The following is a 17,610-nucleotide window of genomic DNA, read 5'->3' as shown; positions in this document are numbered from 1 at the left end:
ATATATATATATATATATATATATATTTTTTTTTTTTTTCAGCAGAGGTCAGGCCAACAATTGTTGTAACGGTTAGTCAGTATCTTTAACAAACCAGTTTGATTGTAGTGTAGCTTGTTTTCTGTATATAGTTGTATGCTCCAGAAGATGACCTTGACATAATGGTGGAAATGTCGAATGTAGATTTCAGTTATATTAAACTAAAGTTTTTATTCAAACACAGTAGTTGTCTCCATAATTTTCAAAAATGCATTCGGATCACCATGTAAGCTTAAAAGAATGGAAACAACTTATGATTAATTGTTGAGTTGCGTGTAAAAAAAAATTGTATAAGCAGGACTAATCTGTAGGTAACATTATACTGTAAAGCAGTTTTCATTTGTTTTTCATTCTCTGTTCGTTTTATTCACACTTTATTCAAAAAAAAAACTTTTTTTTGGAAAGGCACTGAACATTAATCGCACACAAATGAAAAATACTAGGCGCTGGTGCTGCATACACCCTATTAAAAAAATTAACAAAAGCGTTTTTGGCTATTCTTTTTTATTCTTGTTAAAATTATTTCATGCTAAAATGTATAATTCGTTAAATTTGTAATAAATATCGATTGTTTCAATAATATCTCATCAATTATACTCTATCCATAAGTAAGAAATATTTATTAATATATAAAGTACCCAACAGTTACAATTATTTACAGAAATTTATAATTATCCGACAGAAACTAAAATATCAGCTAATTGTTTTGAGCAGTGTATATCTTTGAGTAGTTGTAGTGTGTGTTTACAACAATTGTAAACTGTGCTCTGATGATGTTAAGAAACCAATAAAATATTATTAAGTTCAATAAGTTAGTTAACATATGTCAGAAAGCAGCATGCATTTAGTGTAATGAGAATCATAAACCTAGAAAATCATTATATTTTTGCAGGCATAGACTTCTGTGACTAATTGGTTCAAAAGATATATTTCAGTGATTACACCACATTTTTTATTATTCAGTTATACAAAATACTGAAATAATAGTTCCCGACAAGTTTCGTAAATCGTAGGATTTATATCTCCAGGGGGTAAATAGTATAACTTAAAGTTTAAACAAGAGAATTAATAAATACAAATCATAACCGTCTGGCTATTCATAAACTCAAATAACAGAATGCAGATATAAAACGTTATTGACGTTGAACAATACTGGACGATGTCACGTGTTCTTGTTCTCGTTCATACAGTCCGAGCTCAGATTGAGGTAGATTTTTTATTAGAGCTGACCGCACTTGATGGAGAATTAAACCTTGATTTTTATTGCATTGGGCTGGGTTTTTTTAGCATATTAGCAGCTTCTTTAAATTTTCTTATATAACTGTTGTTTTCTATGTATGACATCGTCGTTTTTTGCCAGAGTACATCGTGTCCAGTGAAAGTGGTATGGAAAGGAAGACCAGTTTTTTGTTCTCTTTTGTATTGTACGTCTTTTTGGTGTTCAGCCATGCGTATTTCTGCAGATCTTCCTGTCTGTCCTACGTAGCAAATCCCCACAAGAGCAATGGATTTTGTAGACTCCTGGTTTTTTAAGAGGATGATGTGGTGGTTTTGGTGGATGTAGGAATCTTGAGATTTTTTCCATAGGAAGGAAGGCTACTTTTATGTTGTTTGTTCATTAATCAAGGTTTAATTTTAATTTTAATTCAAAAATCTAGGTATAATTCTCCATCAAGTGTGGTCAACTCTAATACAAAATCTACCTCAATCTGAGCTCGGACTGTATGAACGAGAACAAGAACACGTGACATCATCCAGTATTGGTCAACGTGAATAACGTTTTTTATCTGCATTCTGTTATTTGAGTTTATGAATAGCCAGATGGTTATGATTTGTATTTATTATTTCTCTTGTTTAAACTTTAAGTTATACTATTTACCCCCTGAAGATATAAATCCTACGATTTACGAAACTTGTCAGGAACTATTATTTCAGTATTTTGTATAATTGAATAATAAAAAATGTGGTGTAATCACCGAAATATATCATTATATTTTTATTTCATATCATTTTATAAATAACATTGAGGAAGTATAGTTAGCATTCAATTTTTACCTGCACGAACAATGTTGCAACACATCATATGTAAAGGTTTCAAAATCATTCCATGATATAAAAATTATTGCCTGACAGACATTTTTAATAGAAAAAGAGTATAACATAAAGACACAAGGTGCTTGATTATAACAAATAAAACTTAAGGAATGACTTACCAAGTCTCTAAACCAGGAGACGGTTATAATTTTAGTCAAAATTTTCAACTTCTATGTCTTTTTCAACTTTATTTTTCTGCAAAGAAATTTTCTGTGTAAAGTTCTCAAATTCAATAATTATACCTACTAAAATAAGTAAGGGGAGAGTCAATCTAAGCAAGGTAAAACCTTCAGTGGTACATGTTAACAATTGTAATGATATGACAATTAGGCAGGTCAGGTATACAGAATTGGGTAGATATTGGCAAGATTCTTTATGGAGGTTGAGACCTGTGTTTCTTAAAGAAACAGATTTCTTAAAAGACAGACTTGTTTAGTAATCAAAGTAATTACATTTTAGAATAAAGTAATAAAATTTTTGATTGGGAGTACACATACAATAGACCTCCACTTTAAAGACCTAACTGGTTTCTGGGAAATCATCGTTAAGAATACAGTAATAATAGTTTTTGATTGGGAGTGCACATACAATAGACTTCCACTTTTAAGACCTAATTGGTTTCTGGGAAACCATCGTTAAGCAAGCCATAGCAAACCCTAATTTCCCTTAGAACTCAGTGTCATGAATTAGGGTTATATCACTGGAAATACAGTTCAAATTATATAATATAATATAACATAATATAAACTTTTCGTGTATTCTTTAATATGGTATTTATCATGAAATGGGATAACTGAAACTTGGACGAAGTTCCATTAATTTCAGTCCAGATTCCTTAAAGGGTAAAAAATGTTATACTTCTCTTCTAATGTTAGTGCTTTCTGCTTCTTTAAGGGTTTTGCTTTTCAAATTCACATTTCAGACATTTCTGAGGGTATAAATATGTACTGCATTGTAAAGAATTTTAAACTAAACTGAAAATAAATCGCAAATTACAATAGTTTGTTTTAACCATAATAGATCTGCACCTGTAATGTGATATAGGCACAGAGATTTTTTTTAAAAACACAAATATGTATGTAACATTGTTATATAAAATTCAGTTACTGGATAAAAAATAAACCACATTGATTTAGTTAGTAGAAATCATTCATCCTAAGAAAATGTCTTATTCTCAGTTGTGTGCTTGTGATTTGACAGATATCAAAGAGTTGTATATGAAGAAGCAGCATCAGGAATGACACTCCAACTGGACTGCAAGAAAATATTATAAATACATTGTGATTTGATTCTTTCAGGTTCATTTATTTCTATGCAACTAGTATGGAACACTTGGCAATTTGGGATTATGGCTGAAGCAACTAAGGCAGTGGTGGTGAACCTTTTTCTGCGCACGTGCCAAAAATTTACCAACTGAGTTGCTGACATGCCGGGCACGTCAATAATAGGGGAAAAATTAATAGAAAATTAATTTAACTTAATTAATTTAACAAATATAAAAGTATGTTTAAATTAGTTATCACTGGACTAATGAAATAATGGCTGTTGGGGAGGGCATGTTGTTAACCATGGGGAAAGGGTTACTATCTTACTATTGCCTCAACGTGAACATGTTTAAACATTTTTTGTGTGCGAGGTATATGCAAAACTTTTTAATGTCTTTTTTCCTAAAGTAAAATCAGGGGTGCATCAAGCCACTAAATAATAATAATACCATTAAATTAATTTGTACTAATTTTCATTGACATATCCCATTCTGATCACCAAAAATTTATAATATTATTCAGTGTAAAATTGATTATTGTATTATTAAATTGATTTTATGATGTTGGTTTGGAAAAAAAAAAAAAACGGTACTGAGAAAAATATTTATGATTGCAACTCATCATAGAAATCACCTGAGCAGAGGAAGCAGCAGAAGGATGTCAACTTGTCGGTGAAACACTTACCATATTTACTGAAATATAACTTGCCCTCCTGTTTTTACTTTAGGAAAAAATACATTAAAAAGTTTTGCATGTACCTTGCACATGAGAAATGTTTAAACATATTCACATCGAGGCGATAGCAAGATAGTAACTCGTTCCCAGCGGTTAACAACACACCCTCCCCAATAGCCATTATACTGCAGATGCCAGAAAAACAAGTAGTTTTATTGTATCCTTGAATAAGGTACAGAGGCTTTTGCATTTTGTGTAATATATTTCTCAACAAACAGTGCAATTAGAGACAGCTGGCTATTAGAGACAATGGTGCTAACTAATGAATCACATGAACCCTCTCACAGAAACTATGCTGTATAGACTCAAGTAAAACCATATGTTGTACCAGAAACACAGTATCTAATTAAAAACTATTGTCCAGTTTTTCAATTACATGAAATAAATGTTTGTTTTATTGCATTTGAAATTCTCGATGTCATTATGACAGATCACAAGACAAACTTCAAATAAAATTCTACCATGAATTGAAACGTATTATATCTTCCTCTTTTATCGTGTTCCTTGTTTGTTATTATTATTAACTTTATCTCGTCCTTGTGTTAATTGATTAACTTTAATTCTGACTTAGACTGACTACCTTCAAAATCCTACCTTAACACAAGCTATGGTGCTAAACCTAGAAGGCTATCTAACAACTTGGCCGAAAATACTTAGAGTAACCACGTGTATTGAACTCTCAGACAAAAGGCCAATCTCTTTGTTGGAGACAAATCCTTTGTATTAACTGTCTGGAGTTGTTTCCCCATCAGATACTGGCAAATTTATTTGTTCTGCTGCGCCAGCCAATATCCTTAGGTTAGGAGGAATCCTTAACTAGGGAACTTCTCTCAGAAATTATACAGAGGTGATTATCCTAACGCTTATCCTTCAGCACCTAATTATCTAAACTAATTACACTCAATAATGCTTGCAATCGTGGCCTATATATTCAATTATACCCTGCATTAGGTTCCGAATTTTATGAGCGATGAGTTGAATTCAGGCACAGGCTATTTTTAGGTTAAAACATAAAGCACATTTTATTAAGATCACTAACTTGTACATAGTTACATTCATTCTCACTATTAGATTAAAGTCATACTCAGGTGAGGAGCTATTATTGATATTTAGAACTTAACTGAAAATCTAACATAGGCTCCTTCACAATTTCACTCAATTGACTGTACACAATACATTTATCAAATTCTAATCTTCACAATTTATCCTATCAAGCTATGTCAAAAGTTACATATCATGATTATCACACTCTACCTAATTCACAATCTGAGACAAAGTATACCGATAGAGCTAAACCTTTGCAGTTAACGCTAATCACTTAAAGTTCCTTACTAGAATGTCCGTTCACAATTAATACTTAACTGTAATTCACACTTATTTCACAGCATGCTTCTCTATTAACATAAAGGAGAATAAAACAGTACTTTACCAAGATAGTCCACAGTGCTAGGTTCTCCTTCCTTGAAAACTGGGTCAGGAACATCGTAGAATTACCTTTACACACATAGTCATACATGGCATTCATCTCATCTGCGCCTTCAGTGTGGCTGGTGATCTGTCCACGCTGGTCTGTTTCCATTGCCGGTTGTTCTATTCCACATCACCTCTCAGCAGTCACGTACAGGGGAACTACGGCTGTCGATATTGAACATCTATGGGCTATCCTGTGTCCGTTACGAGGCGAAATAGAACCGCTCGTCCACAAAGAGCAGGTCAAAAGTCAAACGGTCAAGACACGAACAAGGCCGAAAAGCGACGATCAAAAAACCAAAAAGCCGTCCTCTGCAAGGGGAGGAAACCCTTTTTATTTTGCACCCTTAGCGCCCGCTTTTCTTTTACAAATCTTCGCCTGACACTCACCTTCCTTTCCCGCTAGTCCATCCAGGTCACCGCATCTCCTTAGGTTTGACACTTCTGCGAATTCGAGTGTGAGCCGCTTTTCGATAATTTACACTGCCGCAAGCGTAATGCTTGCCCAAGCACCTTGAACTTTAGTTTACATATGTTTCACACAGAACATAATATGGTCATTACAACTTACTAAAACATAATTCTTTAGACAAAAAAACTTGACATAATGGATTTACTTATGCTTTGTATCTTTACATAAAATATTCGTTCTATATACTCTTTTTCACAATCAGCATCTATACTAAAGCTCAAGTATCTCTTAATTGTTTTCTAATTCTTGTTGAATCCTGAATAAAAATCAAAAATTTATAGAATTTCCCATTCAAGATTCAACACATGCCATATAATGCTTGTGTGAGTTTGCTTGCCAGCTCAAACGCAAACAAACAGCAATAAAAATCAACCAAGGGTTGAAACTTTGTGCGAGTTGAGCCCATCTGCAATGAGAAGTTCTGTCAGAACGATAAACGACACCCCGTCGTGAATGTGTTAAAACTAAGAAATATACAGTGAATGTTGTTATGACAGTTTCAGATGTTATGAAATTCGGTTGAAGAGAATTAGCATTTCAACTCATCAATTGTCAGTTGCCTTTGTCTTTGAGTCACACGATCTTTTGTTAATACCGCACCAATAATATGCACGTCTTCATAGCTGCTCTTTCGTGTAAAACAAAATTTAACTTGTACGTACTGTAACAATTAAAAAAAAGTCTGAATAATTTATAAGTGTATAAAAGGATATCACCTGTAAATCGCACACATGCCATAGGTTCGCCATCCAGGAACTAAGGCTATGGGCATAGTGTATTATGTACACTAATTGTGTGTTCTTCTGGCAAGTTTGTCTGTTTGTGGGATGAAAGAAACCCACGTTTCTAAAAGTAAAAACTCTTTTACCTCTGCATGAAACTGGCTAACTCACCTTCAGTTGAAAGAACCTTATAAAGATTCTCTACATCCTAAATAGAATTCAAATCCAGGTCTTTCCAACAAAAGGGCATCATTGGTATTGACTGAACAAGTAATAGAGGATGCTGATAACATATACAATAATATGTACAAATATTATATATATCTTGACCATATGGAGCATCAAATCAATATTATTTTAAAATACATTTTCCTTAATATTACTAAAGGAATTAAGGTAGAACCATGTAATTTACACATTATTCTACATATTCTCCATGAAGTGTTATACACACTTGTTACAACACTACTGCATCATTTGAAATTCTCTGAGAAGAAAAGTCTCTTCCTTGTTGCACAAACCACTCCTCAGCTGAAGATATGACTTCATCTGTGGTAAATTTTGTTCCTTTCAAGTGTTTCTTTAAATTTGGAAACAGGAAATAGTCAGATCACTGATGATAGAATTGTTTACCATCAAGGATCATGGTGAATAGGGTGGGTGAGGCAGACACTGAAAGCCCACGTTGTGTGTTGTCTGTTGGGTTTCATGAGCAATGTGAGCAGGTGAATTGTCCTGCAAAAGCAATATGCCTCTGTTCAATTTCCTGTAGCATTTTTCCTTCAGTAACTCCTTCAATTCTTTTGGAGCTGTTAAATAAACTGCTGCTGTAACAGTTTCACCTTTTTTGAGGTACTTGATGATGATTACACCATCCATATCCCAAAAGAAAATGGCAAGAACCTTCTCTTCTAATTTTGGTTTGGAACTTCTTTGGCTGTGCAGAACCTTTGTGTCTCCACTCCAGTGACTGCTGTTTGTTCTCAGGGTCATAGTGATGAAGCCATGTTTCATCAACAGTCACAATATGAGCCAAAAAATCTGCACGTGATTTCTCAAAATGATCCAAAATCCCTTGAGATGACAGCACAAGTTCTCTTGTGGTTGGCATTCAAACAATTTGGGATCCATTTCAATGAGAGCTTCTGCATGTTCAGATGTTGGTGGATAATGACCCAAACTTGATCCCTGGATATCTCAGTCTCTGCAATGTTTTTTGGCTGGTATTCATCTATCATCAAGGATCATGGCATGGACTGCATCGATGTTTTCAGGTGTGATCACTGCGGAAAGTCTTCCTGACCTGAAAGCATCTGTTGTCTCAGATGCTTCCAGTACAGTTTTAAACTTGGCCACCCATCTGGCAACTGTTAGATATGCTGGGGCACAGTCCCCCTAAAGTCTTACATAAAGTTGGGTGAATCTCAGTTGTGGACTTTTCTTGCAGGACGAAAAACTTGATGACAGTTTTGTAATGCAAGTCACTAAAATATGGAGAATTGCTGCATTTGTGAATGGAAGCCTATATAATTTTATCTCTACTACAGATTCTGCTAGATATGTTGTATGGCTTGTTTTGCATTAAAATACATGTACAATGTAAGTCCATATCATATTTCATAAAAAAAAGAAGTTCAGTCATGTATAATTTACTTACCGATTCTGCTTTTTTAATAGGTGCATAATTTTCTGAATCAAGAGTCTCACCTGTAATGAAAAATTAGCTGGATCAGTTGGAAACCTGTATAGTAAGCAGAAACACTATCCCTATTCTGTTTATTCAAATGAACAGTTGGGTACATGTTGCAATTAGATGCACTTATATTTACATGATAAATAACATAAATATGGGAAGTTAGTTTACTATATACCCAGATATAGATTATGAGGTTCCAAAACAACACACTTGCTCAGGTGATTTCGGTGAACATGTGTGGTTGAAAACAAAATGATAACATGAGTTCTTTGTGTTTCTGAAATTACTCATTTCAAAGCTACATTTCATTGCTCCATCAAACTGCTTAAACATTATTGAAATATAACTCTGGATAGAAATCTCACCCTCTCTCTATTAAAAATTAACAGTTTTTAATAATTTTCTACAGTTTTTGGCAAAAGAAATTCACAAGTCATCATGAACCAAGTTCCTGCATTTCAGTGGTTTCCACATGGCACACCAAATAGTTTCTCCTATATACTTCCATCCATTCACTAAATACTGCTTACTTGAGCCAGTGTCCTTCTTTCTTTAGTAAAGTGGAAATTTATAACCACACTGCGGCTTTGCTTGAATTACCAGTGCTTTTTATTTATTATTTATTTTGCCAATTGTTATTGTATTTCCTGGTGTCCACAAATTTTCAAAATAATAAGACAGTTCCTGTGCATAGAAAGGAGTGCAATAATAGGCAATGTCCATGTTGTCAGTAGTGTGCCAAAGGCAAGAATTTATATCCTTCTCAATAACGCTAAAGATTATAAAGCAAAGACCATCAACAGTGCTAAGGAATTCTAAGTAAAACACAAAAAAAGGAGTGATACATTGGAGATCATGGAACAAAGACAAGAAAAATGTAAAAAGAATCAGCAGAGCCAAAAATTTCCATAAGTTTTATCCACATGGGAAAAAGAACCTAAATCGGGATCCTCTAGTATCCAGATAACGGCTGTTGTGATAGTGGCCAGTAGGAGGAGAAATGACTGTGGAAGAATAACATTGTGGGATAAAAATGGGAATAGAGTGATTGATGCAGAGGACATAGTGGAATTGTTCAATGAACACTTTATTGGTGTATTTCATCCTGGAGGAGTCAATTTTAATACTAGAGGAATAGGACAGGTTCGAGGTTTAGAAGTGTAGGAGGAGAGTGTGTTCCAAATACTGAGTACTCTGGATGTCAGTAAAGCTGCAAGACCGGATGGTATTTCACCACGAGTTTGAGAGAATGTACTAAAGAACTGACAGCTTCTTTGACCTGGCTTTTCAATGAAAGTCTGGCAATGGGAAAGGTGCCCAGGGAATGGAAGATAGTGCCAGTGCATAAGGGCGGTAGCAGACTGAAAGCGTTTAATTATAGGCCAGTCTGTGTGTCATCAGTAGTTGTTAAGATCTTGGAGAAATTAGTGAGGGACCATATACAGCATTGGACAGATGAGAGTAATGTTATGTGTGAGAGTCAACATGGATTTGTGAAGGGGCACTCTGATTTTAGTAATATGCTAGCGTTTTATAATAAAGTTACAAGAGCAGTAGATGAGGGAAAGGCATATACTGCCATTTTCTTGGACTTAGCAAAGGCATTTGACAGGGTGCCACATGATAAGCTGATATTTAAGTTGCAGCACATGGCTCTGGATGTCAAGTTGGTCAAATGGATTCAGGATTGGCTGTCTGATAGGTATCAGAGAGTTGTGTATGGTGGGGCAGTTTCAAAGAGGCAGAAGGTTCCACAGGACTCAGTACTGGGACCTATATTGTTTAACTTTTATATCAGTGGATTGCAGGGGGATATTTAGTTGTCTGCAGATGATGCGAAGCTGGAAGGGTTATTACTAATAGTGCAGATTTGAATAAGCTAGACAAAGACGGGCAAATGAATGGGGGCTTTGGTTTAATACAGCAAAATATGTCTTGAGGTTTGGGAAACATCGATGGGACACTGCATACTCTATGGGAGGAGCTATACTGGAGGAAGTAGGAGAGACAAGAGATCTGGGGTTGATGATTGATAGAAACCTGAAATTTATGGGACATATTGCAAAGGCGGTGAAGATAACACAGAGGATTGCTGCAATAATGAAAAGGATGCTAACCTGCAGAGATAAAAGAGTTATCATTCTACTGTATAAGACTCTGATCAGACCACACTTACACTATTGTTCTCAGATTTGGTCCCCAGGATTTGAAGGGGATAAATAACTGTGGAAAGGGTAAAAAGCGCATAACAAAGATGGTTTCAGGACTAATTATGCAAACACTGAAATTTCATGAGAAGAATGAAACTGAATATATTGAGCTCTTACAAGACAACTTCAGTTCAGCAAGTAACCTTTTCTGAATGGTTCAGAAAAGGTTACTTGCTGAACTACAAAACAGAAATTATGACCAACTGTGGAGTATGCTGGGTTCTGCTTCATAGTATTTTCTGTTGGGTGGAAAAAAATAGTGACAGAGCATGGGAAGCATTTAAAAAAAATACTTAAATGATGCAATATCAGAATGTGTCCTTAGAGTTTGAAGAATAAATAGGGCAGGAGTGAAATGGATGTGTAATTTTATTAGATAAGAGATTCATAAAAAGAAAAAAAAGGATGATGGGGAAGGAATACCATATGCATAAGGATAATGTTAGTTTTGGAAATTATAAGGAGCAGGCCAGAAGAGTCATAGCTGTTGTATGAGAACTAAGTCTGAGTATGAAAAGAAACTGCTCTGCAAGCAAAGGCAATCCAAAAGAATTCAATCATTATGCTGCTAGTAAAAGAAAGAATGAATTATAAAAGAATAACTAGTGAATGCAGATGGCTTGAGAGTTCCCATTTTGAGAGTGTCCTAATGAGTGCCCATTTCGCTAAAAGCTGAAACATTGAGCTCATGGTAACCTTTTCACTGGATGAAAAAACTCAGGTGTACGTACAGGAGATCCCAGAGGTGTGGTATAAACTGAGTAAGTGTTTGACAATAGGCACAGATGGGATATCAATACAGATGCTAAACAAGTGTTCAGCTGAACTGGCTATTTCTTTGACTAGACTATATAATTTAAGTCTCAGAACAGGGATGATTTCGCAGGCATAGAAAGAATGCATGGTAATCCCATTGCACAAGGGGAATGAATACCATGATACTTTTGGATTTTGCTAAGCTTTTGACAGAATACAAGAATGAAAGACTCTTGCATAAAATGAAGAATATGGGACTGAATTATAAAATATTGGCATGGATAAGAAGACTGCTGACTGACAGATATCAGAAAGTTGTATATGGGGATGTGGGTTTGTAAGATTTAAGGTAACCAGGGGTGTGCCACAAGGATCAGTCCTTGATGCATTGTTATCTAACCTGTACAATAATTATATTGAGCAGGATTTGGCATGTGACACACAGATATTTACTGATCGTGCAAAGATAGGTGGGTTAATCAGGAGTGCAGCTGATATGCAGTACTTGCAGAATGATTTTAATAGGCTAGAATCGTTGGCATGTGAAAATGGCTATCGGTTCAATGTTAGTAAATGTAAAGTCATGCACTTCAATGTGATTGATTATCCAATGTCATATATTAGTGGGATTATACTAGAAGAAACTGATGAGGCTAGGGATCTTGGAGTTTTAGTAAATAGGAGGTTGAAGTACAAGGCCATATATCAAAGATTGCAAATACAACTTAGAAGAAAATTGCAATGCTGAACTGAACCTTGACATGTAAAGATCATTTTGCCTCTTTGCAAGGTTTTGATGAGACATCACTTGGACTATTGTGCACACATCTGATCTTCTGGTTTCTATGTTGATTCTGATACAGTAGAGAGAGAGTGATTATAAAGATAGATCGAGAATTTGGAAATTGCGGACACTAGCAAACACGAGAAAGAGGGTGATGTGATTGAGACTTACAAACTTCTTAAAAGGTCATACAAGATTTCATTTTATGGAGAGTTGGAGGAAGATAGAGCATGCTTGGAATTGAGAATGAATATTGTCAAGAAAGGTGTGAGAGCTAAATTTTTCTCCCAGGGTGGTGTGTAATTGAAATGGATTACCATTGGTTATGTGTGCAAGTAGTGTGAATGAATTCAACAACAGGTATCACATTTGGTGCTAGTAGCATGTGGCCTCCTTCGATAAGTCCCTGGAGGTCCCTCTTAATAATAATAATATTAAATTGGTTTATATAAGAACATTGATCATGTACTTTACATTGCATAGATGTATTTCCTGTGCACAGTCCAAATTAAAGCTTAACTCCTACGAAAATTTGGTTCTTACTATAAGTAGATGGAATATCAGTGGTCATTATCACTGATATTCCATCTACTTATAGCAATTCCATAAATGTCCATACTGATTATAATCAATATGTACATTTAACATACTAGAGTTACTTGAAAATATTTTATGTTGATATTCTATTAAATAAAAATGTATTTTTGTAGAATTCAGCTGTAAAGATGTAACACTCATTTGCCTGTGCAGGCAAATGTAATAGGGACTGAAAAATTATAATTTTTTGGTCCCCATTACAAACTTATGAGAATCCCATGTACTCATTCCAATTAAGTTATAGCAACAACTTTGGATTAATTATCAGCTTAGTGGGATTTTTTTGCAGATCACATGTATTAAATTATTACTGTTAGTATTTTTGTTGACAATTTTAATTACCTGTTTATTTTCACCATACTTGGTCTGAGTGTTTGATCATGAATCTATTTGAGGTTATTTTACTTCATTGCCATTTTAAATAAAAAAATGTGATTGTTCTCTTTTACTGAAATGAAAGATTTCGCACATTATATTTTAATATAGCTAGAATCCTAAAGATAAAAGTTCACTGAGTAACTTTAGAACTTCACTAACTCAAGTTAAATTTCTTTCATTTTATAAAAGTTCTAAAAAAAATTTTTTTTCTAAGACAATCCCACCCACTCAATTTTAAAGCCATGGCACATTAGTCATGCCTGTGACTAATGTGCTATAATCTATGGCAGCATAAACATCATACAGGTCTTCAAGTAAGTAGGGTAGTGTTTCACACTGGACAATGGAAATCACTGGTCATCTAAAAATATCTGTTCATAGTGTACTTTTTTATCCTTTGTATTTATTTCTTTTAATAATAATATCCAATTAGTTTGTTTTTCATCTTACTTATTCTCCCATTTCCTCAATTTTATTGGCAAACTGTCTTATTTTTAATCATAAATATAAATCTTAAAATGCAACTATAGCCATATGATAAGATGGGATATTGGCCTGTTTTTATGAATATTTTATGAATATGCAAAATGATTAACTGGCCATGCTCCTGACTAGTAGCTTAAATTAAAAACTGATTAGGTGGTTTAATTTAAGGGCAAAATAGTTCCAGTGCATGAAAGAAGTTTTAAGACAGAGTTAGTAATTACAAACTGATCACTATCTCAAGAATGGTGGTTAAGGTATTGGAAAAGGTTGGCCAAGGGCAAAATAAATTTATGATATTATATGGAGGGGACCAGCATAATCTTGACTTAGTAATTTGCTCACTTTTTTACAGTAGAGTAACAGTTCAGCTGAATAAAGGAAATGGCTAAATGATAATACTGATGGGCTTGGCACAAATTACATTCTATCACACAAAAATGTGATAGAATGCTGCAAGGAACTCGATTATAGAAACCGGAGAAATGAAAGGATATGATGCTGGTGATGGGTGGATGTACAGACAATCAGAGTATACTCTACAAATGAAGAGAAATCAGGAAGAGGCAGGTGACCGAAAGTGTGCTACAGGAGCCTGTAGTACATAGGTATTTAATTTGTACATTCAATGATATAGGATGTGATTTAATGGGAAATATCCAGTTGCTCGCCGATGCAAAACTGAATAGAGCAACAGTTAATAAAGATGATAACAGAGTTGCCAGTTTAATGGTTTGGAGTTTACTGGTGCCAGTATACAAAAAAGCAGTACACAAAGTTACAGATAACAGACACACACATAATAGCATCTCATATACAGGAAAATCAGTATTTAATGTAATGCATAAGCATGTAGAGAAACAGTGTATAAAAACAATTTATATATACATACCATATGCAATTATTAACCTTAATGCTCTGTAGAAATTTAAACACAAAATGGATATTTGACAATCAGATAAAATCTGGGTACACAGGGCTCAAACAGATTATTAAAATGCCTAAGATAGCGACTGTGCTCATTGACATAAAGAGGGCAGTTAATCAGGATATATCTTATGCATGAAACTAAACCACAGAACTCACACAGCGTGCCATCACTCCTCAATAGGAAGGAGTATTTGAGATGACCATGACATATATGGAGACAAGCAAGTACAATTTCTTCTGTAAACTAGACACCAGGATAACAGTCTGATAGAGCCTGTTGTTAGTCTCTATTCCATATACAGCTTGCCACTGGGAGAAAAGGGTGCCTTGTGGTATCTTGAGAAATGAGCTGACCTATTTGCAGCCTCATTTTCATTTATCTCAGCATGGCTTGGGATTGAACAGAGGTGCACATCCAGATACAGCCTCCATAACTGCCAAAAGAGAAAAGATGGATATCAGAGACAATGGTATATTTTGAGTTCGACGACTCATTCCCTTATAGAGCTTCATGAGCCTGAACAGATAATGAACCCCTGGTAGCATTGCAATTTTATATAATTCAATGAAGCTCCATGACTTGTAACATTCCAATGGGATCTGTGTGTATATATTTTGTCTGAGAGACAGCTACAGACCTCACCAGAGCTACTGATTTTGAATCATCTGTGTAGACAGGCATAAAATCAGAGTATGTTACAAGTATTCTGTTCTCTATGAGAGCAAAATACTTGAAAAAACTGCTGTTAGACAAGGAGTAGTGGAACATTTGGGTAACCTGTACAAAGAAAAGGTGCATGGCTGCATGCATAAATGCCATGGCAGTATTTTGTGTCATCGGCACAATGTTATCTATCCAGATACCAAGCTTACAAGATTGCTTTTGTTCATAAACCAAAGGAACATATAGTTCCTTTGGTTTATGAACTTATGAATATATACACACAGATCCCATTGGAATGTTACAAGTTCCATGACTTGTAACATTCCAATGGGATCTGTGTGTATATATTTTGTCTGAGAGACAGCTACAGACCTCACTAGAGCTACTGATTTTGAATCATCTGTGTAGACAGGCATAAAATCAGAGTATGTTACAAGTATTCTGTTCTCTATGAGAGCAAAATACTTGGAAAAACTGCTGTTAGACAAGGAGTAGTGGAACATTTGGGTAACCTGTACAAAGAAAAGGTGCATGGCTGTATGCATAAATGCCATGGCAGTATTTTGTGTCATCGGCACAATGTTATCTATCCAGATACCAAGCTTACAAGATTGCTTTTGTTCATAAACCAAAGGAACATATAGTAGACTGATGGATGTTGGACAAATTCTCCAGTATAGTGGACAAAACTTACATTGCTGTTTAGCCTAAGAATCAATGGAATTTGAAATGCGTGATATCCAGTGACACTACAAAACCCATAAATCCCACACTACGAAATGTTACCACCATCCCGTAACATATTTTGAGTTGACTACAATCATGTCGACTTGCATACCTCTTGTGTAAGTTAACTTATCTTGTTATGGACTAAGCCATCTAATATAAATATCTTTTCTCCCTCTCTAATTAAACAGTTTCTCTTGCCAGGGGCCTCTATATACACTGCTTAGAAAGAAGTCCATGGACTCCCCCCCCACCCCCTCCATAGGCAAGGTGCATTGTGCCATGTAATGAGTCACGTGTTTGGAGCTGGTATAAATTGGAGAAATATGATGCTCCCAAGTCAGTGCAACAGTGTCTGGGTGAAATGGTTGCAAGAAGGGAATTGATGGAGCTTGAAAGAGGCGCTGTGATAGGATGCATTTTGCAGAACTGGAGCGTCGGGTGAGATCAAGGGACATCTGCCCCACAACAGTCTAGGACCAAGTCTTACATATGCCTATAGGAAGAATGGTCCAAAATTTCCGCTGATTGCTATGTACGCTTGTGGAAAGTATGTCCTGTAGGACTGTTGCAGTCACTGTACTGAAAGGAGGTCCTGCATCTTATTAAGGTGGGTACTATGGTTGTTTGTTCCTCATACTGTGGTGTCCTTTTAAGGCATTCATTCAAATTAAAATACTAGAATATAGTTTTTTATATTTTATTAACAAAGTGCATAGCAAACACAATATATAAAAGTAAATTATATTAAGACTAAATGGAATAAAGACCCATGTCATGTCATCACTCACACACACACTCTTACACTTAAAATATTGGTCAGTTCTGTTCTGAATCAATTAACAAAGTGTCTAAAGAGACAAAAAGTCAGGCTATTCAGCTAATGAATTTAATATGCATAAAACTGTTAGTAGATCGACTACTTTGATCCTTGAACTTCAACACACAAAAAAGCGTGTGCATGTGCATGTACTTCTCAGTGCAATTCCTGAATAATTTGAAATTGTAGAAGCCTGTGTAAGATTCTGGAAAAAAAAAAAAAAGCGTTAACTCTAATCATTTATGGTTTCTGGAGATAAACAGCCTTTTACCAGAATGGAATCTGGATTCCAGAAATATAATTCAACAATTAATCATCTAGTTGACTGGACGCATCCATTAGAGATGCCTTACTAAACCACTAATTGGTTTTCTAAGCTAGGAAAAAGCATACGACACTACTTGAAGATTTGGAATATTGAAAGATCCAGAGGCATGCCAGTAGTGTCCGGCACCTGTGTGCAAAACTTTAGTTGGCACCCCTATCTCTCTTTCCCCAATAAAAAAGCACTTTATAAAAACGTATCAGTGAGTAAAAATGAAATACAAAATATATTAATTATAAGTGTGCTACTGAACAAAAAGCAGAAATTACAAAAAAAAATGTATAAAAAACAATAAACATACAAGGGTACAAAAACAACAAAAATAATTTGGAAAAAAAAAATAAAGTAAATAAATAATAGTAACTTACAAGTATATAAAATAGGAACATATTAAACATTACTGGGTAAAGAAATAGTTAAATAAATATTTAAACAGAAAGATAA

At 34.8% G+C, this 17,610-nt stretch overlaps 1 protein-coding gene across 7 annotated transcripts in view; it reads right to left on the bottom strand.

Moving 5' to 3' along the window:
- The window catches only part of LOC150095252 (uncharacterized), a 542,725-nt gene that overhangs the window by 15,771 nt on the left and 509,344 nt on the right, over positions 1–17,610 (bottom strand). For all 7 annotated transcript variants that reach the window (XM_090410531.1, XM_090410526.1, XM_090410528.1 and 4 more), the window contains 2 exons: positions 8,455–8,504; positions 2,253–2,328 (listed from right to left, as the gene is read on the bottom strand). In XM_090410531.1, the coding sequence (XP_090266657.1) occupies positions 2,284–2,328; positions 8,455–8,504 (95 nt within the window). In that variant the 3' untranslated portion in view covers positions 2,253–2,283. The remainder of the gene's footprint in view (positions 1–2,252; positions 2,329–8,454; positions 8,505–17,610) is intronic.

The sequence above is a fragment of the Typopeltis vanoorti genome, chromosome 20 (assembly GCF_054136105.1).
Source record: "Typopeltis vanoorti isolate ZY-2024b chromosome 20, IOZ_Tvanoo_1.0, whole genome shotgun sequence".
NCBI lineage: Eukaryota > Metazoa > Arthropoda > Arachnida > Uropygi > Thelyphonidae > Typopeltis > Typopeltis vanoorti.
This window is presented reverse-complemented; position numbering and strand designations above follow the sequence as displayed.